Source organism: Physeter macrocephalus, chromosome 21 (assembly GCF_002837175.3).
Source record: "Physeter macrocephalus isolate SW-GA chromosome 21, ASM283717v5, whole genome shotgun sequence".
In the NCBI taxonomy this organism is placed as follows: Eukaryota; Metazoa; Chordata; class Mammalia; order Artiodactyla; family Physeteridae; genus Physeter; species Physeter macrocephalus.
The window spans coordinates 32020209-32043737 of NC_041234.1; the positions used below are offsets into that span (position 1 = coordinate 32020209).

Genomic DNA, 23529 nt, shown 5'->3' on the forward strand with positions numbered 1-23529 from the left:
GTGGAAAGCCTACCATTTGGTCTCTGGGTGTGGGGTGTAGAGTGGGTCCAGAAGATGAGTTAGGGGTGTTGAATGGAGGCATGAAGGACTTGACAGAGGGAGGGAATGAATGGAGAAAGGACTGATTGAGAGAATCGGAATGGGAGTGAGTGGAGAGCTTGCCTAGTGGGACAGATAACCCAGGCAAAGACCATTTTCGACATAGGGCTTTGAATAAAGTGGAAGAGAGAACTAGAGATTGACTTGGGGGCAGGGATTTGTGCCTAACAACAAGGCTTGAATGCCAGGGCAAGGCATTTGGGTTTTTTCCAGTGGGAAATGGGGAAATAAAAGGTTTTAGGGGTGAGAGAAGGTAGCTCATATCAACAAATAATTACCAGCATTTATTGAGCACTTACTGTGTACCCGACATGACTCTGAGCACTTTACCTGAATCAACTCATTTATCCTTACTCAGCCCAGTGAGGTGGGTATTACTAGTATTCCCATTTTTCACATGAAGAAAACTGGGGTACAGGGGAGATAAAGAAATTGCCCAATATCTCACAGCTTAAAAATAAATAGTGTTGGGCACACAGTAGGCACTCAATAAGAATTTGTTGAATGCATTCTTGCCTTCCCTGAGCTTCTCGCCTTCATCCCCCGCCCCTAACGCACCAGGCCCACCGTTACCATGGTCGAAGGTCAGGGTGAGAAGAATGTGACCTTCTGGGGGAAACCGTTGGCACTGTGCGATGTGCTGCAAGGGCAGAAGGTGGTGGTGGAGGAGAAACGGCCATGTCTACACGTGCCTCCCTGCAAAGAACCCTGAGGATGAGAAGCTCTAACATCTCTCTTTTCCACTCTGACCCCCTGACCTCTCAGACTTCAATAAACCAGCCTCTTCCCCAGGAGTGGGGCCATGGCATCTTCTAGGCCAAAGAGCGCAGCACAGGCAAAGTCGCAGTGGCCTGTGGTGGAAAACAGTATTTTCCACCGTGGCCACGGTGTGACAGGAGTTAAGGCGAGTGTCCGTCCCTGCTGTAGCCCTGATGTCTGCCCCCCTTCCTCGCAGTGCCCCTGGTCACCCAGCACGTCCCTCTGCAGAGTCCTGATTTACGAATTACGGGCTTCCTGATTGGCTACCCTCCCTGGCAGGCACTTTCTGATTGGTCGGAGTGCTTGTTTCCCGTCTCCCCGCTCCTAAAGCTCCCTCCGCTGGCGGATTCCGCGTCATCCGGCAATGAGGCCTGGCAGGGGTTGGCGCCCTACGGAGCGAACACCTGCACCCACCCACTCCCAACAGCCCAGCTCCAACGCTGCAATTAGCGGCGACAAATAGCTCCGGCGAGGCGGGGGGCGGACCGAGGAAGTGCCTACGAGGTGCTTTGATCCGGGACAGGGGCAAAGAGAGGCTAGAGTCAGCATCTGCCAGGAGGAGCCCCCCAAGACACTCAGACACATTCCTTTAGCGTTTGTTCATTCATTCAACACTTATTAGCATCTACTGTATACTAGAGCTAAGTCTGGGCATCGGGTGGAGGAGGGCTGGTAGAAGGGGAGGACATCTAAGCAAGGGAACAGACTAGAATGGGTGATCCTTTCATTCGAACATTTTATTCAACCCTTACCAACGCCTACTCTATACTAACAATAGCACTGGACATCATGGGGGATGGGGAAGAAGAGTCAGAGCCGTATGCATCTCCACAGTGAAGGGAACAAACCCAGGCTGTGTGCCTGGTAGTGTTTTAAGACTTTCCATAGCATGAATTCATTTAATCCACAATGAACATATGAGGTCAATATTATTATCCTCATTTTACCAAGGAGGAAACAGGCACAGATAGGTAGTGGGCTGGACATTTTTGAAACACCATGTCAGGAGCAGAGTTTAGGACTTTGTCCTGTGAGTGGAGGGGCACCTCTGTGTGGGAGGCTTCGGATGGGAAATCTGTGACACCCGGAGTCTGTCAGGGCGCTCACTTCTCTGGGTCGATTTTCCCTTGTGTAAAATGGGTCAACTGATGGATTGGGGTGAAGATGAAATGGATGGATATTCGGTTATCTTGGAAGGAATGAGCCTAAGTGAGGGGTTCCGGTGCTACTGCCAGGGTATGAGAAAAATATGTGTTTATAAGAAAGTGGAAATTTGGCTCTATTTGTGTGCGTTATGAGGCACATATCTCTGTGAATGTGTGATATGCAGACCTATGGGTCTGTGCAGGAATTAAGGATGTATTGAGTGGATGTGGAGTGCGTGTGAAGTTACAACCGTGTGCACATAACAATATGTAAGTTATAGGAGTGTGGGTGTGTGTGCATGCTCATTAAAGTGGCATGAATATGTATGTGTGAGTTATAAACATGGGTACAATACTGATTACGAACATATGTCAAGTGTGTATGTTTCAGAGTCATTGCTCACCAGTGCACAACAAAGAAACACATTCTTGGAGCCCCTTCTGTATGTGCCTTCCTGCTGGAGAAGATGAAGCCAGTACAGAGGAGCCTTACCTCTGCCTCCGGGAGTTGAGACACTCCTGGGGTGGGGGTCGGGGGAATCTTCGTTCTTCTGCAAAACAGTCTACAAAAAATTAATTTCTGGAAAATGAGCCACCTGGAGAAAGGGAATGACACTGGGGGACATGAGTACTAGGAACCTGACGATGGGGCTACTGGGAAGAGGCAGACTGGAGACAGATTCCTAAGGAGCCCAACTTCTCACTCCCAGAGGAGCCAGAAAGATCTGTAGACCTGAAGCTGCTCCCATCCCCCAGAGGGGGCACCACGGGCCCAGCAGAGCTTGTTTACTTGTGTTACTGAGCAAAAACTGGGGAGCACATACTTCAAAAGTTGGGAGATACCCAATTTCTGGAGAGTTCCCCATTTGGGGAACACTGAGATATGGGATGCTAGAGAGGGCATCCATGAGAGGGGGAAGGAATGGCCAAAGCAGAGGCCTGCAGGTGGACTGAAGCTGGCTGCGATGGAGGAGGGAACAGAGATAGTGGACTGTGAGAGCCTAATGGAAGAGGGGACTTCCTGGAGACCTAGGCCAAAGACGATCCTTGAGAGAGAGAAGGAAAGGACATTCCCGGCAAAAGTCACAGCACGCCCCACCCCCACCCCCTTAGACTTGGGTCGGGTGATCATTTTTACAGATGAGGAAGCCAAGTTTTAGAGGCCGGTAAGTTACTTTCTCAAGAGTCTAGTGGAGGCCCAGTCTCTCTGACTCCAGACCTCACACCACGACCTTGTTTAAACAGGCCAAAGATTTAATGAATGAAGAATGTACAAATGAATAAGTGGATGATTCACTTGAAAATCCTGATGGCACAAGGGACTCCAAATCTGCCTATTCTTGCCATATCTTCTTCCACCTCACTTGGTCCACCATTATCGCTCACCATGGCCCACAAGGCCCTGCTCCATCTGGTCCCTGCTAACCTCTCTGACCCCATCTCCTGCCACAATCTCCCTCACTCACTTTGTTCCAGCCACACTGACACCTCTTTCTGGCACATTCTTAAAAGAAAAAAACAAATGTATGGGTCACAAAGTGAACATGACCCTGTAGGAATGAATTGGAGTTTGTGGATTCCATCTGTAAAATGGAAATCATATTACCCGCCCCATAGTATTGTAGTGAGGGTTGGGTACAATCGGTCAACAAATGATTATTTTTAAATGGATTTGTGTTTTCATTGTAGTCAGGATCTTACAGGAGCTTCCACAGCCCACCTCTGCCCAACCTACAAGGATCATTTGCTCATGTGGCAAACACTATTGGGCACCTACAGTTTGCATACCCTAGGATGGGTCTGCCTCTGTCTGCGGAAAGTTCTCTGGTGCAGGGGAAGATGGCCTTGGGCACTGACGATGCCAGATGGTTATCGTGGTTTTTGCCTGTGTCCAGGGCAAAGGGATGGGGACCTGTAGGCCAAGTGGGTGTGTAGGGGGGTGAGGTGGGGAGGTGAACACACATCAAGGCTAGAGCTTCAGGAAATGTGTCTGTGTGGAGATCTAGGTTTGTCCATGATTGTCTGTGGGTGTGTTTTGTCTGGGTGTGCATGCTCATGTGAGTTTCCCTGGGTCTCCGTGTGTCCGAGTGGTGCCTGTGTGCGTGTGTAGGCGTATTTCGTGCATGTATGCATGCATGCCCATGACTGTTACCCTGGGCTTATGTGTATCTGTATAGATACCTAGATTGGTGTGTTCTCTCTCTGCACATGCCTCCGTATGTTTCCTTACTTTTGTGTGTGTCTGTGTTTCTCCACATATGTGGCATTCCCTGTGTGCCTCCAGCCCCCCCACCAGCGTAAGGGTATGTACTCCCCACAAGTGTTCACGTCCCCCTGTCTGATGCTGTCTACACCACCCCCGCATGCATCTCTCTGCCTAGCTGAGCCTATGTGGACGTGGGAAACTGATCTCGCGAAGTACTGCATGTGACCCCAGCCCTCGCCGTGAGGGGGTTATTTCTCTACTTTTGAGTGTCTGGGTGTTCCCACCCCCCCAAATGCCTCCTGTGGTGAATATCAACACTGGAAACCGAGTATCTGCGGAGGGTCCTGCGTGTGAGTGCGAGTGCATGTGAAGGCCAGGATGAGGCGGGGTGGGGGGCTTGCCTGACGCACCCACCCGGACCCTCCGGACAAACACCCACCCCGCCCCCACTCCCCAAATTGCGCATCCCCAATCGGAGGCGGGGGAGGGGAGACAGGATGCGGCGTGGCGCTTGCGCAATGACGCCTTCAGCACCGCGGACAGTGCCTTCGCCCCCGCCCGCCGGCGCGCGCCACCGCCACCCCAGCACTGAAGGCGCGCTGACGTCACTCGCCGCTCCTCCGCAAACTCCCCTTCCCGGTCGCCTTGGTCGCGTCCGCGCCGCCACCGGCCCAGCCGGACTGCACCACGCGGGGCGCGAAAGAGGGGGTCACGGGCGCGACCATCCGCGCTGCGGCGGCGGCGGCGACTCAGCGCTGCCTCAGTCTGCAGCGGGCAGCGGAAGAGTCGCGTCGTGCCTGAGAGCACAGCTGTGCTCCTGGGCCCCGCGCGGTCCGCCCCCGCGGTCCTGACCAGACTGCTCCTAGGAGCCCCTGCCCCGCGTCGCAGCCATGAACTACCTGCGGCGCCGCCTGTCGGACAGCAACTTCATGGCCAATCTGCCAAATGGGTACATGACAGACCTGCAGCGCCCGCAGCCGCCCCCGCCGCCGCCCGCTGCCCCCAGCCCGGGAGCCACGCCCGGTCCTGCGACCGTCACTGCTGAGAGGGCCTCATCGGCAGCCCCCGTGGCCTCTCCGGCTGCCCCTAGCCCCGGGTCCTCGGGGGGCGGTGGCTTCTTCTCATCGCTGTCCAATGCGGTCAAGCAGACCACGGCGGCCGCGGCCGCCACCTTCAGCGAGCAAGTGGGCGGCGGCTCTGGGGGCGCAGGCCGTGGGGGCGCCGCCGCCAGGGTGCTGCTGGTAATCGACGAGCCCCACACCGACTGGTAAGCCACTGCTGCGGACGTCCCCCCGCGGTTCTGGGTCCCCAGATCGTTCCATCATGAGCAATTATTGAGCGCCGCTTGTGTGCCCTGTGCCTGGCCCCCTCGCCCAAACCCTTTTCCTTTAAATTATTATGCGAAGCGCTTCATGTGTGCCCCTCCCTTGCCTCCCCCCTGCCCCCACCCAGACCTTCTAGATCCATACAGGGAGCAGTTATCGGACGCCTGCTGTGTGCCTCCTTCCCCAAAGCCTTGACTTCAGTATATCCTGTGAGCAATCAAGAGCCTGATGTGCCCTGCACCCCCAACCCGTGCCCAAAGGTCTTGTCCTCTAATGGATCTTGTGAGCATTTATCAAGTACCTGGAGTGTGCCTCAGTGGGAGCCCTTCCTCAAGGCCTTTGGCTTACGTGAATTTTGTGAACATTCGTTGAGAGCTTGATATGTGTCTTGTCCCCCTCGGTCCTTGCCCTAAGGCCTTCTCTGATCTTGTGAGCATGTATCCAGAGTGCGCTATGTGCCCGCACCCCAGCCCTCACCTCAAAACCCTTTAAAACTATTCACTAAACATTGATTGAGTGCCTGTTGTGTATCCCATCCCAGATTCTCGCCCAAAGTGTTGCCTTTCATGGATCCTGTGAGCCTTTATTGAATGCCTTCTGTGTGCCCCAACTCAGTCCCCCTCTCCAAGAGCCTATTTCTCCAAAGGATCTAGGAAGCATTTAGTAAGTGCCTGGTGTATGCCCCACCCCCAAGCCCCTTCCTCAAACATATTTTCCTCAAATGAGTTCTATGTGCATTTTTGAACCTTCTGTGTGGGGCTCATCTTCAGACTCTGCTCCAAATCCTTTTCCTACAACGGATCTAGAAAGCATTCATTTGAGTGCCTCCCTTATCCCCTATTCTCAAGCTACTTCTTCAAAGACCTTTCCTTTGGTGGACCCACTTAGCATTTATCAACTGCCTGATCTAAAGGTGTGAGTCTTCTCTAAAGGCTCTTTCCTTCAGTGTATTCAGCAAGCATTTATTGAGTGCCTGCTGTTTACCTCACCCCAGACCCTTTTCCCAATGCCTTTCCCTCCAGTGGCTTCAGTCTGTATATATTGAGCACCATCTGCATGACCTTCTCCATAAAGGCCTTTGCCTCCAATTAATAGTGATCATATATCTGCACTTACTGCGTGCACCGTTTCAATCTTTCTTTCCAAAGACCTTTTTAAAAAATCACTCCTGGAGCATTTGTGGCGCACCCACTGTGTGCCTGATTCTGTGCCTTCTCCATAAAAGCCTTTCCTCCCAAGAATGGAGAATCAAGCTTACATAAATCAAGTTACTGTATCCCCATTCCCCTTCCCCCAAAGACTTTTCCTCCAATGGATCCAGTGATGATATGCCCATCTTTAGTCACCCCCCCTTCCCCAAAGACCTTTTCTTTTAATGGATCCAGTGAGCATTTAGTCATTGTCTGCCAGGTGCTCGATTCTAAATCACCTTCCCCCGAAGGCCTTTTCCTCTAATAGCTCCTGTGAGCATTGATGGAGTGCCTTCTGTGTGTTCTATAGTCACACCTCCTCCCCAAAGTGCCTTTCTTCCAGTGGGTCCAGTGAGCACGTATGCAGTACCTGTCATGCATAGGAAGTAGATTCCCCTTCTTTACTCCTAGGATAACCTGTGCCAATTGAAGGAAAGGGTCCTTTCCTTCAGTAAATCTAGAACCAAATTTAGAAGGGTTACCCTTTTCCCACTCCCTTCAGTATCGCTAGGATTCCCTCTCCCAATCTTAAGTCTATACCCCAAAGGACCTTTTTTCTATTTAAGCCAGTAAACACTTACTGAGCAGCTACTATATAAGAGCCTTTCGCAACTTCCTCTTGCCAAGCTTGGAAGTTCCTGCCCTTGTCTCAAGAGCTCTCTCTCCAGGGGTCTCTTTCAGCCTGAATTTATTGATTACCAGCTCTTTACTGGTTAGTCACCCCTCTCCCCAGGAGCCCTTACCCAGAAGCCTTTGTCTCTATTCAGAGCTCTCTCTATTCATTCTACAGATATTTATTGCATACTTTCCATGTGTAAGAGTATGGGAGGCATTTACTAAGCACTACTATATACTAGGATGAACCCTCCTCAGTTCCCTTTCCTTCTAATCCCAACCACCAGCTGTATTCTCCATATTTTCTCCTCCACTCAGCCCCAACAATCTTTTAATGAACACTTACTGTATACTACTGAGAACCCCATATTCAGTGCCTCTTCTCCCCCTCCTGTAGCCCTAACTCCCCCTTGGACAATCTCCATCCTGCCTTTCACATGACACAATCGAATGCTCATGATGTGTACCTACTGTTTTCTGGCTAGGTTCCCTCCCCCACATAGTCGCCATCTTCCCAACTGCCCTTTTGCCCCAATTAATCCAAAAAGCATTTATCACTCTTTTACTGTGTCCTGTTCAAACAACGACATCCCCATCCCTGCAGCAGACTCCTCCACTCTCTTCTCCCTCAATCCAAAAAGCATTTATTGAACACGTGTTGTAATTCCTTCACTAACACCCACTCACACAGATGCCATCTTCCTGGCTAAATTTGCTCTATTGAAGTCAACAAACCTTAATGAAGCCCCTGCTGTATATTCGTAACCACCCTCCTTTAGACTTCCCTTCTTCACTTCGACCCTCCAGGCAGGTCCTTTGCTGCCTTTTCCTTCGTTCCATCAAGCATTTATTAATTATCTACTGACTACTGACAAGACCCTTCCCCTTTCCATAATCACAACTCCAGTGTTTTCCACTTTTTTTCTTCTAACTTGTCTAGCGAGCATTTATTGAGCATCTGCTGAATTCTGTGAACAATTCTTCCCTTCCACTTCTGTATCCCGAAAGCCCTCCTTTATCCCAGCAGCCGCTCCAGTCTTTTCTTCCAGTCAACCTAGCAGCCATTTATTTAGTGTCTGCTATAGGTGGGATGGGCAAAGGGAGAGAGCCTGTGTGCACCAGGTTCAGTGTGAGGAACAGAGGCCCCTGCATCACCAACTTGCAGAAATTCAGAGCCACGCAAGCTTAGGGATTTCAGCCTGGAATAAAGGAGGAGTTGTGCAAACTCTGTAATGGATTGTACACCTAAGTACAGTCTGATGCCTTTCCCACCAAACCTCACCACTCTCATTCCTTACTGGGTCTTGAGTCCTGTGTGGTTTAAAGTTGCAGACTCAGAGCTGGGACTCGTCACCTCTTTCTACAGATAATTCAGTCCAGTGTTTTTTCGGCTGTGGGTCACCTCTTGGCTTGTGACCAGCATTTCATTTTCTTCATGAAATTAAAGTAGAACTATGATAAATAATAATATCGATACACGAAAATAGTAACAGAGTATATTGCACATAGTAGGTGGAATTATTATTTAGTGAAACTGTTACTCCAACAAGAAATGTAATCAATAATGTATACCATATATATTATGTATATCCTCTAATACATTTGTTATATAATGAGTTTATAGTATATAATACGTATATGTGTGTATGTTTTTCTTCATGAAATGGAATAAAATAGAATAGGAAATATCAGAGTCCATTGCAAATACTAAAGGTAATTATTTACTGAAACTTTCATTCTAATATATGCATATTTATACACATTCTCGATACTGTAACACATAATATATTATATGCAATATGTTATATAAGACATCCTATATTAAATTTTCTGTACAACATTATATGTCTTATATAATATATATTACATATATAGGATGGGTTATTATGTAAATATGTATATAGTGGGTTATATATTTCTTCTTGTGGCTTCTTTTCTTAGACTTTCCTGGAAGCAGACCCTGAGACTCTGAGATTTGTGTGCAGATTGATCGGAGAGAGCTCTTGGGAATAACACCTGTTGCAGGGGAGGAGTGGGGGAAGCAGGATTTGGCAGAAGGAAAGGCTGAGCTGTGATGCTTCACAACAGTTCTCCCAGCCGATCATCTGGGGAGCTCTGGAGCTGGGATGACCCTTCAGAGTTGTCCCAGTTGAGATGGGGTGGCCAGGCTTTTGTAGTCCTGCATCAGTCAGTCATTGGCTGCAGGCTGCCCTCTGGGAGGAGGCATAATCTTGCGGAAGGTGAGTCCCTGCTGCAGAGGGCAGTTCCCAGGGACGGACAGCACTGTGAGCCTTTAGCAGCAGGTATTCCCAGAAGCTGGGGGACAGATGTGACAAGAAGGAGGAGTGTGAAGATCTGGGTGGAGCGCACAGCCTACCCCCTGGACTGCTCAGATTCACTTGCTTTTTAGAAGTAAGTTCACCCATCTGGGAACAGTGTTTCCAGGATTCTAATTGATCTGGTTTTCTGGGGGACACTTGAAAGAGCACAGTTAGTTGGAAAAACTACAGCCTCCACTGCCATAGTTGATAAATGTGGCATAAGTAAATGATGCATTGTTTCCTTCCTCTACCTCACCTTCTAGATTCCCCTCACCCTCGGCTAGCACCCCCCTTGGTCTCAGTGGCTTCTCTGGTGAGTGATCCATTCCGTCATCCTTGAGGGATCCCTGAGCTCCTGAGGTTGTGGCTGCTGTACTCGTCCATTTGCCATCAATGTTAAGCAAGGAGTACCAACAGATGCCCAAGCAGATCGCCTGGGGGCCAAACATATTCCTCCCTGCCCCCACTGTGTAACAGCAGCCCTGTCTCCTCCTGATGATTAGGGTCACGTGCCCCTGCCAAGACAGTGACTCATCTTCCATTCCGTTGGCATGAGAAACCTGAAGTGTCCAGGTAGCAGTCAAAGCTTAGAAGGTAATGGGATTCTTGCTGTGTCCCCTGGTAGCAGTGTTCCCCCTTGGAAAACCAGGACCTCTAACTTGCAGAACCCTGAGGGAACAGGAAGCACACATTCCAAAAGTGGACCACTGGGATTGATGGTAAGCTGGGCCACTCCTACTTTCACCTCCGAGTCCCCAGACCGGTATACTCTACCTCTAAAGAGCACAGCACAAACAACAGATTTAGCATGTACACTGTGTTTTGGAGGATGGTATCCCATTCCTGCACGGTATCACCTCCAAGCTTAGGTCTTAGCTGTGGCTACACCAGGTTGTTCTATCACTCTATCAGGCCAGCAGCTTCTGGGGATATAATGTCATCAGTTGATTCCATGGTCATGGGCTTACTTTTGCACCTCCTTTGCTGTAAAGTGTGCCCTTCAGTTTGATGCAATGTTATGCGGGATCCCATACTGGTGGATCAAATATTATGTAAGCCCTTGGACAGGGATGCTGGCTAAGGTCCTGTAGTCAGGAAAGGCAAACCCATATATAGAATATTCCGGTCAAAATCAGTCATTACTCTTTCCAGAGTGGAAGGAGCCCAATGTAGTCAGTTCACCATGGAGTGGCCGGTTGGTCTTCTTGAGGGATGGTGCTGTGTCAGGGACTCAATATTGGTCTCTGGTGCTGGCAGGTTGGACATTCAGCAATAATGCCGTAGGCCTCACATGCTGCCTCTATCTCTGTTACCCTTGCCACTTCATACGTGTGCCCATCTGCCAGCACTGGCTGATTCTAGAAGCTGGCTGACATCATTTGGCTGAGTCATTCTGTCTACCTGGTTGCTTAGTGCCACTTCCAGGGTAGATGCGATCTGGTGGGTGTTAACACACAATACAAAGATCTTCACTCCTCACTCTGTTTCAGCTCCCCTCCCGTATGTCCACCCACATTTCGGTGTCCCATACCTCCTCTTCCTGATCTTCCAATATTGTTCATTCAAGGCCTCTGTCTAATCAGCCAAGCCATTTACCACTGCCGATCAGTGAATATGTATTCGAATCTTGGGTCACTTCTCTTTCCCCACAAAATAGATGACCAGGTGCACAGCCCAAAGCTCTGCCCATTGGGAGCTTTGCCACTGTTTTTCAAGACCACTCCGAGTGGGGCTATAGCATCGTCACTGTACATTTTTGGCTTCCACCCACGTACCAAGCCAACCCATTTGTGAACCAAGCTTAGGCTTTTTCTTCCTTCATCTGCTGGTTGTAAGGTGTTCCCTTAGTGAGCTGAGGGAGGCACTAACACAACAGTGTGGGTGACACGGGCATCCGGGTTACTTGCTCAGGCAGCTTGCATGGTCCCGCCTGGGGTCGATCCTGGCTCCTGGGCCCATCTGACTTCATTACTTGGTGGGCCTGGCAGGACCCAGCTCATAATAGGCACCAGGATACGTGGTTCCTTGGTACCCCACGGTCAAGCATTCTGTCTCTCTCAGGGCCCAGTACTGTACCAGGATTTGTTTCTCAAAAGCTGTGTAATTCTCTGCTGCAGATGGCATGGCCTTGCTCCAGAACCCCAGGGGCCTCCCACTCAGGCATCCCATAAGCTCCACACTGCATTTTCCCCACTATCCAGTATCGTAGGATCTGCCAGATCATATGCCCTGAGTGGCAGGACTGCTCACACCACAGCCTGGACCTGCTCAGGGCTGGCAGCCTTACGTGTCACCCGAAATATGGATCGGAACAGTATTTCCAGGTGTGGAATACGCTGCCTCCAGAACCTAAAGAGACCTCTCCTCTGAACCTGAAGAGGCCTTCCTCATGGTGGAAGGTGCAAGATGCAGTGCTTTGCGCGATTATTTGGAGGGGCTGTCCTGGCATACCTTGGCCCACTGAATCCCTAAAAATCGCACTAATGTGGCAGGACCCTGAGTCTTTTCAGGGTTTATCTCCCACCCTCTGGAGTACATGTGTCTTATCAAGGCAATGTGCTAACCATCTCTTGCTCATCTTGGCCAATCAATATGATGTAATCGATATAGTAGTCCAGTGTGATATTCTCTGGGATGTACAGATGGTCCATGTCCTCTTGGACTATATAATGACATAGGGTGAGAAAGATAACATAGCCCTATGGCAAGACCATCAATATATATTGTGGTCAGTCCCATATGAGTGTGAAATGTCTCTGATCCTCTCTTCTGATCAGAATAGAAAAGCAGTCATTCACTAAATCAGTGCCCACCTGCCGTACCTGAGATCCTTTAATTTGCTCCAGCAATGACAGTATGACCAGTACAGCAGCTTCAATCAAGGCTACTACTTGGTTGAGCTTGCAGTAGTCTACATTCTTTAGGATCCATCCAGCCTCCTCAGGGCCCAAACTGGTTAATTCAGTGGAGATATGATGGGACTAACACCCCTGTGCCCTTTAGCTCTTTCAGAGGAGCACTAATTTCCACCATCACCCCTAGGATAGATACAATATTGTCTTTGATTTACAGTTTTGATCAGGGGAGGGGGGTATAATTTCCGAGGCATCCATTTGAACTTCCCCACTACCTAGCTCTGCCCCGGCAGGCCAAGGAACTCATGTAGGGGTTCTGAAAACTACAGATATGTCCATTCCAATTATGTATTTGTGAGCCGGGGAAGTGACCACTAGGTGGACCTGTGGACCCAATGTACCCACCGTGAGCAGGACCTGGGCCAGGACTTCATTTATGACCTTATGTCCACTGTGCTTCTCAACATGGCTGGTGCCACTCTCACCAACATATTCCTCAGTTTGTAAGTCGGGTATATCCTCTGGGCCCTCCCAAAGAATATAGTCAGCTGGTTGGTTTTCCAGACTTAAGTAGTGTATCTACTCTAACACATCTGTTTCTCTGAGCCCTTTGATCCTTTCCTCCACAATCTGCCATGGAAGTCTGGTATTTCTACTTCACTTGGTGTGGGCCACTTTTTTTTCCAAGCTTCCACAAGTCATCCAAAATTGTATCAGCAACATTTCCTAGAGTCCTTGCCATGGTTTTAAGTTCTGTGTCCTGGGAGAGTGCTCCAAGTCCATGCTTCACTCCCTTGGTCCACTGTCCTCAGCATCCAGTCTCAGGCATGCTTTCCCAGCGCCTGCTGATACATGTTAGCCATATTCTTCAGCTTCTGTATATCATTCCTTTCCTTCCTTTGCAAGCTTAGAACCTCTCCAGTCAGGTTGTGCTAGGATTTGACCCTGGTTATTGATCTGGTTGCCGAGAGGGGAAGGGAAGTTGATTCTGAAAGGGGTAAGAATTGTTTTATAAGACACATGCTTCGTTCGAGGCCTCTGCATTATTTTCAAGCAGAGGAAAGTTTCTGTATTCTAACAAGGAATGGGCTACTCCAGCAGACCCAGTGGGTTCAGGTGAATCTGTAAATTGAAGATGTTACATGCATCTTCCCAGATATCCCCATCACAATCTCAGGGCTCCACTCTTGTCCTTTTAGGGCCCTGAGCATGGCATAGGAGATGTACTGGGCCTGAGAATTCTACCTTCTCTGAAGTTCTACTACACTTACAGTTAAGCCCTAAGTCTGATCTTCTCCTCTGTCCGCCCTCTGGTTGCAGAAGATTGGGGTTTCCTTAAATACAGCCAAGGAGGTCTTCTGCCTTCTACATTTTGCTTTGAATTGGTGATTATTCACCCTGAGCATGTCATATCTTTCTTCAGCTAATCAATGGTGTTTAGCGAATAGTCACCCAAGTCTGGTTACCATTTCCCTCACACCTCTCTAGTACCAGGAATATTTCACCAGCTAGTGCATTCCCTTCCACTAGTATCTCATTACAGTCCACCATCAGTTAAAGTTACTGCTGCTTCAAAACCCCATAGGCCTGCACTATAATTCTCCCACTCAGGAGAATCAACTCCACACTGCATCTTTTCTCACTACAGACATCTCCAGTATCATAGGGTTTGCCAGATCATATGGTTCAAGTGGCATCCTGCTTGCACCACAGCGCAGACATGTCACAGGGCACTTTGTCTTGCTACAGCACATCAGGGACTATTGTGCTCCACCTCCACAAATGATGCTTCCTTATTGCCTGCTGGCTGCTGGGTGGCCCAGCTCCAGAAGAAGGCAGTAGAGTCTTCTTTGTAGTTTGACTTCTGTGGCCCACTGTTTTAGGTCGGGGTCTCTGAAAACAGATTTTGAGGCAGAGAATTGCATGCACAGGCTTACTGGGGAGTGCCTTTGGACTCAGCACCTGTAAGGAGGGCAAGGTTGAGCAGAGGGAGAAGTGGGTCCGCAATGCGGTTGCATCCAAGGCCACAGCTGATCCGAAGGGGGAGCTCTAGAGCTAGGATGGTCCTTCAGAGTCAGCCTATATTGAGGCAAAGAGGCTGGCCTTTGCACTCACTCATAGACCAGATATCAGCCATGGGCTGCCGGTAAGTAAGTATAACCTTGGCCAAGGAAGTTCCCTGTGACAGAAGACAATTCCCAAGGGGACACAGCTGTGATCTTTCAAGAGCTGATATTCAGGGTGCATTGGCCCTGAAGAGGAGATCTGAGCAGAACACCAAAGTATCCACTACATTTATGGTCAAAAAAGTTAAAAAGTGGTATAGTCTATACTCATCGTTTTCCTTTATTTATTTATTTATTTTTCCATTCATCTAATTTTTTTATTTTTATTTTTTAAATTTTTTATTGGAGTAGAGTTGATTTACAACGTTGTGTTAGTTTCAGGTGTACAGCAAAGTGAATCAGTTATACATATATCCACTCTTTTTTAGATTCTTTTCCCATATAGGTCATTACAGAGTACTGAGTAGAGTTCCTTGTGCTATACAGTAAGTCCTGACTAGTTATCTATTTTATATATAGTAGCGTGTATATGTCAATCCCAAATTCCCAATTTATCCCTCCCCCCCTTTCCCCCTGGTAACCATAAGTTTGTTTTCTACATCTGTGAGTCTATTTCTGTTTTGTAAATGAGTTCATTTGTACCATTTTTTTAGATTCTACATATAAGCGATATCATATGATCATCATCATTTTCTAAATGAAAAATGCACAGGTCTAAGAGATTCTCTTCCAACATCTGTGAGGGGACAGTGTCAGTGATGGAGTAGGGGATAGGAAGGAAGAGGGAGAGAGAGGAGAAAATAGCTGTGCTTGGGGTCTTAGGGGTATGTCAGTGAAGTCACTAGGGCCGGTTGTGCTGTGTATATCAGAGACCCTGATTGTGTGCATGTAGGCAATCCCAGGAGTGGCTCCTCCCTCAGCCTTCTTCTACGGGAAACCTGATTGGGGATGAGCTTCTGTCTGTGGAGAAGCCTGTCAGGAGGGAATCCTGGGCCTGGGGGAGAAGCCCATATGGGAATGGGCCCAGGGACAGTGACTTAGCAGTTCGTGATGTGTCTACTGCTGTTCCTACGCCTCTCCGCTCCTGTGCCTTCCCCTCCTCCTCAGCTGCATTCCTCCTCACCCTTATCATGGCTGACTCTGGCTTCTGTAGAACCCCCACCAGCCTGCACCCCTCAATCTGCTCCTTTTCTAATGCAGCTGCCCACTCATGGCTGCTGTGTCCCTCTCAGTGCACAACCACACATGGTGAATGTGTTCTTCCTTGGGAAAGGGCTAGAGAGCAGAGAGATGCTTCAGGCCACATAAGCAGACATAGGTGCTGACACATACCTGGGCACACTCCATATATACATACCCCCTAAGGTTCTTTGCCATTTACAAACCTCCATGCAATTTCACAGTATGTTACACTTTGCAAAGCACTCCTTGTTTTGCAAAGCTTCTCAGATAGCAGTGTGACAAGCAGACCATACTTTGGGAAATGCCTGCTCTCTGTGTTTTAAGAACTGTTTTATAGTTAGCAATGTCCTTTGACATTTACATACCTCCACAAGGATTACAACAGATTTCATTGTTCACAAAGAACTGTTAGGTTTTTCAAAGTATTTCAACAATTATAAATCACATTATAGTTTCTCTAGTGGCACTGGAGGGGCAAAGGGGTCAAAGGACCATCCTGAGTTTTGTCTTCCTGAGATTGGAGCATTGACAGATGTGCTCTGCTTTTCCTCTTCAGGGCGAAATACTTCAAAGGGAAAAAGATCCATGGAGAAATTGACATTAAAGTAGAACAGGTTAGTTGGGGCAGGTGGACATGGGGGTCAACTGTCCAGACTGCAAACTGAATGGTCTTTTTTGTGTGATGTGAGTGAATCCCTGATTTTTTTTTCCTTCCCAGGCTGAATTCTCTGATCTCAACCTCGTGGCTCATGCCAATGGTGGATTCTCTGTGGACATGGAAGTTCTTCGGAATGGGGTGAAGGTTGTGCGGTGAGTGTAAAAAGGTTATCTTGGTGTTATGGGGGAGGCATAAGGGCTCCCTTAGAGCTGAGGGAGAGTCCCCACCTCCCCTTCCATCCTTCTGTGAGCAAGAACTTAGGCACATTGCAATAGCCAACCTAAGTATCCATCAACAGATGAATGGATAAAGAAGTGATACACACACACACATACACACACACACACACAATGGGATGTTATTCAGCCATGAGAAAGAAGGAAATCCTGCCATTTGTGACAACATGGATGGATCTTGAGGACATTATGCTAAGTGAGATAAATCAAACAGAGAAAGAGAAATACTGTATGCTATCACTTATATGTGGAATCTGAAAGAGCCAAACTAATAGAGACAGAGAGTAGAAAGGTGATTGCCAGAGGCTGGGGGGTGGGGTGGAAGAATAGGAGAGATGTTGTTTAAGAGTACAAACTTGCAACTGGTAGATAAATAAATCCTAGAGATCTAATCCACAGTATGCTGGATACAGACAACAATATTGTATCATAATCAGCAAACCTGCTAAAAGACCAGATCTTAATTATTCCCACCATGAAAAAAGAAATAATTATGTGACATGGTAGAGGTACTAACTAATGCTACAATGGCAATCATATTATAATATATAAATGTATCAAATCAATATGTTATACACCTTAAACTTATACAATAATTGACATATAACGTGCCAATTATATTCCAATTTTTAGAAAAAGAACTTAGGCACAGAATGTAAGGAGATAGCTTCTCTTCTGGAGAAGAGCCAAGGATCCTAGAAGACCACAAGCCAAACTTTTCAGTTATTGGGTTGGCCAAAAAGTTCATTCGTGTTCTTCCATAACATCTTACAGAAAAATCCAAATGAACTTTTTGGCCAACCAAATATTAATTCAACAAACATTTCTTGAGCATCTACTGCATGCCAGGTGCTGCTCTCAGCATTTTACATTCAACAAATATTTATTGAGTATCTGTTGTGTGCCAGGAGCTGTTGTACATGCTGAGGTCCTGGCAGTGAACAAAACAGACCCCAAAAAAGACAAAAAAAAAACCCTCTGCTCTCATGAAGCTTACATTCTACTGTGGGATACATACAATAAACAAATAAAGAAGAAAATGTCAAAGTGCTAAGAAAAAAATATCAGCAAAGGGATGTAGGGATTGGTGAAGGGATTGGGGAAGGGTCTGCAGTTTGGTTGGGGGTAGACCAGTAGTGTGAGAGACATTTGAGGAAAGACCTGAAAGAGGTGGAGGAGTGGTTCATGTAGAAATCTAGGGAGGAAGCGTTTCAGGCAGAGGGAATAGCCCATGTAGAGGCCCTGAGGCTGGAATTTATTCTGGGCAGCATCCTTTATGGACAGAAGTAGTCTGAGAGATTGTGACCAGGAGCTGTGAGAGCTGAGCGGGCAAGTTGCAAGCTCACCTTGGTGAGGAGAGGAGCAGGCAGGAAAGGCTTAAGAGGGCCACCAGCTGAGGAAAGGGTAGGAAGGGCACATGTGGTGGAGGGAACAGCTTGTGTATGTGGCTGAGGTGAGAAACCACTGTGTAGTTTCTAGGAGCTGTGGAGATTTCAAGACTGGACCTTTATTCTAAAGGTGGTGGGGAGCTTCTGGGAGGACCATCTACACTCTACCCTTGCCACCCCAGGTCTCTGAAACCAGACTTCGTGCTGATTCGCCAGCATGCCTTCAGCATGGCACGGAATGGAGACTACCGCAGTTTGGTCATTGGGCTGCAGTATGCCGGAATCCCCAGCGTTAACTCTTTGCATTCTGTCTACAACTTCTGTGACAAGCCCTGGGTGGTAAGTGACAGGAAAGGTGCTACTGGCAGCTGGAACAGCTCATACATGCATGCGGGAGCTTGAAACCACTGTGATCTGGGGGAACGGAGGAAGTTTGGAAGCTTGGAATCCCAGCTTGGAGACTCCCTCCAGGTAAAGGGACTTGCTGACCCGTCTCTCCTGCCTCTCATAGTTCGCTCAGATGGTTCGACTGCACAAGAAACTGGGGACAGAGGAATTCCCTCTAATTGATCAGACCTTCTACCCCAATCACAAAGAGATGGTGAGTCTGGGGAAACGGAGTGAGTGGGAGGGAAAAGCAGCATGCCTATTGCCATAGTATTGCCAATAATGGATGTATTACCAGTGGTATGCTATCAGAGAGTGCAGCCGGCACATGCACATGGAGGGCGATGTTGCTTCGTGATAGGGTTTATTACTACCAGGAATTTACTTATGTAGTTACAAGTGTGATTAAATCATTGATCCTGTTATAGTATCTATTCTCACCAGTATTAAAAAGCTGATTTCTCATGTAAATTAACAGAATTAATGTAATGATTCAGATTATGGTGCTCGCTTCGGCAGCACATATACTAAAATTGGAACGATACAGAGAAGATTAGCATGGCCCCTGTGCAAGGATGACACGCAAATTCATGAAGCGTTCCATAATTCTAAGATCCCACATGCCTCACGGCCAAAATACCAAAACAGAAAACCGAAGCAATATTGTAACAAATTCAATAAAGACTTAAAAAAAAAGATGCACATCAGATTATGTTACATATACAAATCAAGTCATTGTTACTAACATTACCAAATACTCCTCCTGATAGAAATGTTAATAGTGTTTCAAATTAGGATTGCCAATAAAAATTATCAGTAGCAATGTTAAAAATTAGATTGTATACAAATAGAAAATTGGATTGTTGGCTACTTTTACCACAAATATAATCACTAATATTATAAATTATAACCAGTATTACAAATTACTGTTATTGATAAAAAATTGTGAGTACCAATGTTATGAATTAAATTATAGTTCCTAATAGAAGTTGAGTAATTATTACTAGTATCATTGAAGATTATAACTATTATTACAAATTATTATCAATATTATAAATTATGCTCTAATATAAATTATAAGTCCCTGTTTTGAATTATATTATACTTATAAAAATTGTATTATCATTACTAATATCATCAAATATTACAACTAAGATTACAATTTATTACAGTGTTACAAATTAAGATCATCAATATAACTGATTAGTACCTATGTTGTGAATTAAATTATAATTACTAAAAGAAATTAAACTATTAGTACAAACATTGTAAAGTACGGTTACAAATTACTGCCAATGTTACAAGTTAAGATTACTAATATAAATTATGAGTACCTATGTTTTGGGCTATCCTACAGTTACTAACAGAAATCATTATTAATATGGTTAATATCCAATTGATATCATAAATAATTACTAATATTAAAGTTATGTTTACTAGTATAAGTTATGAGCACCACAGTTATGAATCAGGTTTTAGTTACAAATAGAAATTGGAAAAAAAAAAGAAATTGAATCACCATTACCAATGCCATCAAGTTTTATAACTAACTTGACAAGTTTTTTACAATGTTACAGATTATGTTTACTTATATAAATAATCATCACCAGTTTTATGAATTAAATTACAATTAAATATCAATATTGACCCAGCTTTACCAACTTAAATAAACATTGGTACTAATATTAAAAATTATGGTCACTGATACAAGTCAACAGTGCTATGAATTAAGTTTACTAACAGATGAAGATCAAATCATTAGTTCTTAGGAAACCAAGTTTGTTTATCATTATTACTATTTTACATTCACTGAGAGACAGTATAGCTGACTATGGTTAAGAACATGGACCCTGTAGTCAGAATTTCTGTGTTGTAATCCCAGCTCCACAACTTATTAGCTTCCAAACATAAGAAATGTTAGTTAAATGCTCTGTGCCTCAGTTTTCCCTTCTGTAAAATATGGGTAATAATAGTTCCTGCCTTACAGAGTTAATGTGAGAATTAAATTATTTAATGAACATAAAGTGGTTACAACAGTGCATCTGACATTTATTAACTGCTACCTAAGTGTTGATGAAGTTCCCTTCTATTCTCTATTTTTTGAAGTGTTTTTATCATGGAAGGATGCTGGACTCTGTCAAATGCTTTTTCTATGTTTATTGATATGATATGGCTTTTTGTCCTTTATTCTATGAATACGGTGTATTACATTAATTGATTTTCATGCAAATCGAGCCACACTTGCATTCTTGGGCCAGATCCCACTTGGTCTGACATATAATCCTTTTTATATGCTATGGGATTCAGTTAGTATTTTGTTGAAAATTATGGTATCAATAATCATAAGGGATATTGATCTGTAGTTTTCTTATGATGTCTTTGTCTGGTTTTGGTATCAGGGTAATAGTAGCCTCATAGAATGAAATGGACAGTGTTCCCTCCTCTTCTATTTGTAGGAAGAGTTAATGAAAGATTAGTGTTTATTTTATTTTTAATTTTTAAATTTTTAAATTTTAAAAATTTTAATTTTTTAAATTTTTTTGCTGTGCCGTGCAGCATGTGGGATCTTAATTCCCCAACCAGGGATCAAACCTGCGCCCCCTGCAGTGGAAGCATGGAGTCTTAACCACTGGACCTCCAGGAAAGTCCCTAGTGTTAATTTTATTTTAAATGTTCAGCATACTTCACTGCTGAAGACATCTGGTCCTGGGTATTTCTTTGTGGGAAGTTTTGTGTTTTTTTTAAAATACTAATTCAATCTCTTCACTTATTGTAGGTCTATTCAGATTTTCCATTTCTTCTTGAATTAGTTTTGGGAGTTTGTGTCTTCCTAGAAATTTGTCCATTTCAACTAGGTTTTCTAATTTGTTGGCATAGAATTGTTCATAGTGTTCTCTTATAATCCTTTTTATTTCTTTAAGGTCAGTAGTTATGTCTCTTTCATTCCTGATTTTAGTAATTAGTTTTCTCTTTTTAAAAATCTTAGTTTTAAATAAATAAATAAATAAAATCTTAGTCTAAAAGTTTGCTTATTTTGTTGATCTTCTCAAAGAACCAACGTTTGGTTTCATTGATTTTCTCTATTGTTTTTCTATTCTCAACTTCATTTATTTCCACTCTAATCTTTATTACTTCTTTCCTAATGCTTGCTCTGGTGTTTGTTTTTGGTTTTTGTATAGTTTCTTAAGAAGATTAGGTTATTGATTTGATATCTTTCTTCTTTTTAAATGTAGAAGTTTACAGCTAAAATTTCCCTATAAGCAATTTTTGTATGTTGTCTTCATTTTCATTCATCTCGAAGTATCTTCTAATTTTCATGGTGAGTTCTTTTTTGACCTATTGGTTATTTAAGAGTGTGTTGTTTACTTTTCCACATATTTGTGAATTTCCCAAACTTCCTTCTGTTATTGGTTTCTAATTTCATTCAGTTGTGGTCAAAGAACATACTTTGTATGTTTCAGCTCTTTTACATTATTGAGATTTGTTTTGTGGCTTAACATATAGTCTGTCCTAGAGAGTGTTCTATGTACATTTGAGAAGAATATGTATGCTGCAGTTGTAGGATGGAATGTTCTATAGATGTCTGTTAGGTCTAGTTGGTTTATAGTGTTGTTCGGGTCTTCTCTTTCCTTGTTTATCCTCTGTCTAGTTGTTTTATCCATTATTTAAAGTGAAGTATTGAAATCTCCAACAATTATTGTTTTTTTTGCTTTTTTTATTTTTTGGCTGCATTGGGTCTTTGTTGCTGTGCATGGGCTTTCTCTAGTTGCAGCAAGTGGGGGCTACTCTTCATTGTGGTGTGTGGGCTTCTCATTGCAGTGGCTTCTCTTGTTGCAGAACATGGGCTCTAGGCACACGGGCTTCAGTAGTTGCAGTGCATGGGCTTAGTAGTTGTGGCTCACGGGCTCTAGAGCGCAGGCTCAGTAGTTGTGGCACACGAGCTTAGTTGCTCCGCGGCACGTGGGATCTTCCTGGACTAGGGATTGAACCTGTGTCCCCTGTATTGGCAGGCAGATTCTTAACCACTATGCCACCAGGGAAGTCCCAACAATTATTATTGAATTGTCTATTTCTTCCCTTCAGTTCTGCCTGTTTTTTTGTTTCATGTATTTGGGGCTCTGTTGTTAGCATATATGTTGATAATTGTTATATCTTCTTGATGGAATGACCCTTTTATCAGTATAAAGTGTCCTTTTTTATCTCTAGTAACAATTTTTGTTTTAAAGTCTATTTTATCTGATGTTAGTATAGCCATTCCAGCTCTCTTTGGGTTACTATTTGCATGGTAAATCTTTTTTCCATTTATTTACTTTCAAGTTATTTGTATCTTTGAATCTAAAGTGTGTCTCCTATAGATAGCATATAATTACGTCATATTTTTCATTATTTTGCCTATCTCTGCCTTTTAATTGGAGTGTTTAATTAATTTACATTTAATGTAATTACTGATAAGGTAGAATTTATGCTTGTAATTTTGCTATATGTTTTCGATATTTCTTATGCCTTTTGTGTTCCTGTATTCCTCCATTAATGCATACTTTTGTGTTAAATAGATATTTTCCTGTGTGCCATTTTAATTCTCTTGTTGTTTCTTTTTCCATGTTTTAAAAAAAATTATTTTCTTTGTAGTTTCCCTGGGGATTACAATTAACATTTTAATTTATACCACTCTCATTTTAATTAAAACCAATTTAATTTCAATAGTATTGAAAAAACTTTGCCTTTTTATAGCTTTATTCCCTCACTCTGTCTTTGTGCTATTATTGTCATACAAATTACATCTTTACACATCATATGCCCATGAATATAGACTTATAATTATTGCTTGATGCAGTTATCTTTTAAATAAGATAGGAGGAAAAAAGCATTACAAATAAAAAATGCATTCACACTGTCTTTTATATTTATCTATGTAGTTACCTTTACAGGTGCTCTTTATTTCTTCATGTGAATGTGAGTTACTGTTTAGTGTCATTTCATTTCAGCCTGAAGGATTCTCTTAGTATTTCTTGTAGGAGACGTGTGCTAGTGACAAATTATCTAAGTTTTTGCTTATCTGTCAATGTCTTAACTTTTCCTTCATTTTTGAAATACAGT

General features: G+C 44.7%; 1 protein-coding gene and 1 non-coding gene across 3 annotated transcripts in view; both read left to right on the top strand.

Moving 5' to 3' along the window:
- The first annotated feature begins 5099 nt into the window (after nucleotides 1-5099).
- The window catches only part of SYN1 (synapsin I), a 43883-nt gene continuing 25453 nt past the window's right edge, over nucleotides 5100-23529 (top strand). For both annotated transcript variants that reach the window (XM_007104188.2, XM_007104190.2), the window contains exons 1-5: nucleotides 5100-5476; nucleotides 16320-16377; nucleotides 16482-16573; nucleotides 18228-18384; nucleotides 18557-18646. In XM_007104188.2, coding sequence (XP_007104250.1) covers nucleotides 5100-5476; nucleotides 16320-16377; nucleotides 16482-16573; nucleotides 18228-18384; nucleotides 18557-18646 — 774 coding nt within the window. The remainder of the gene's footprint in view (nucleotides 5477-16319; nucleotides 16378-16481; nucleotides 16574-18227; nucleotides 18385-18556; nucleotides 18647-23529) is intronic.
- Nucleotides 18936-19042, top strand: LOC112062455 (U6 spliceosomal RNA). Its single transcript, XR_002890740.1, has one exon. It is a non-coding gene; the product is annotated as a U6 spliceosomal RNA (small nuclear RNA).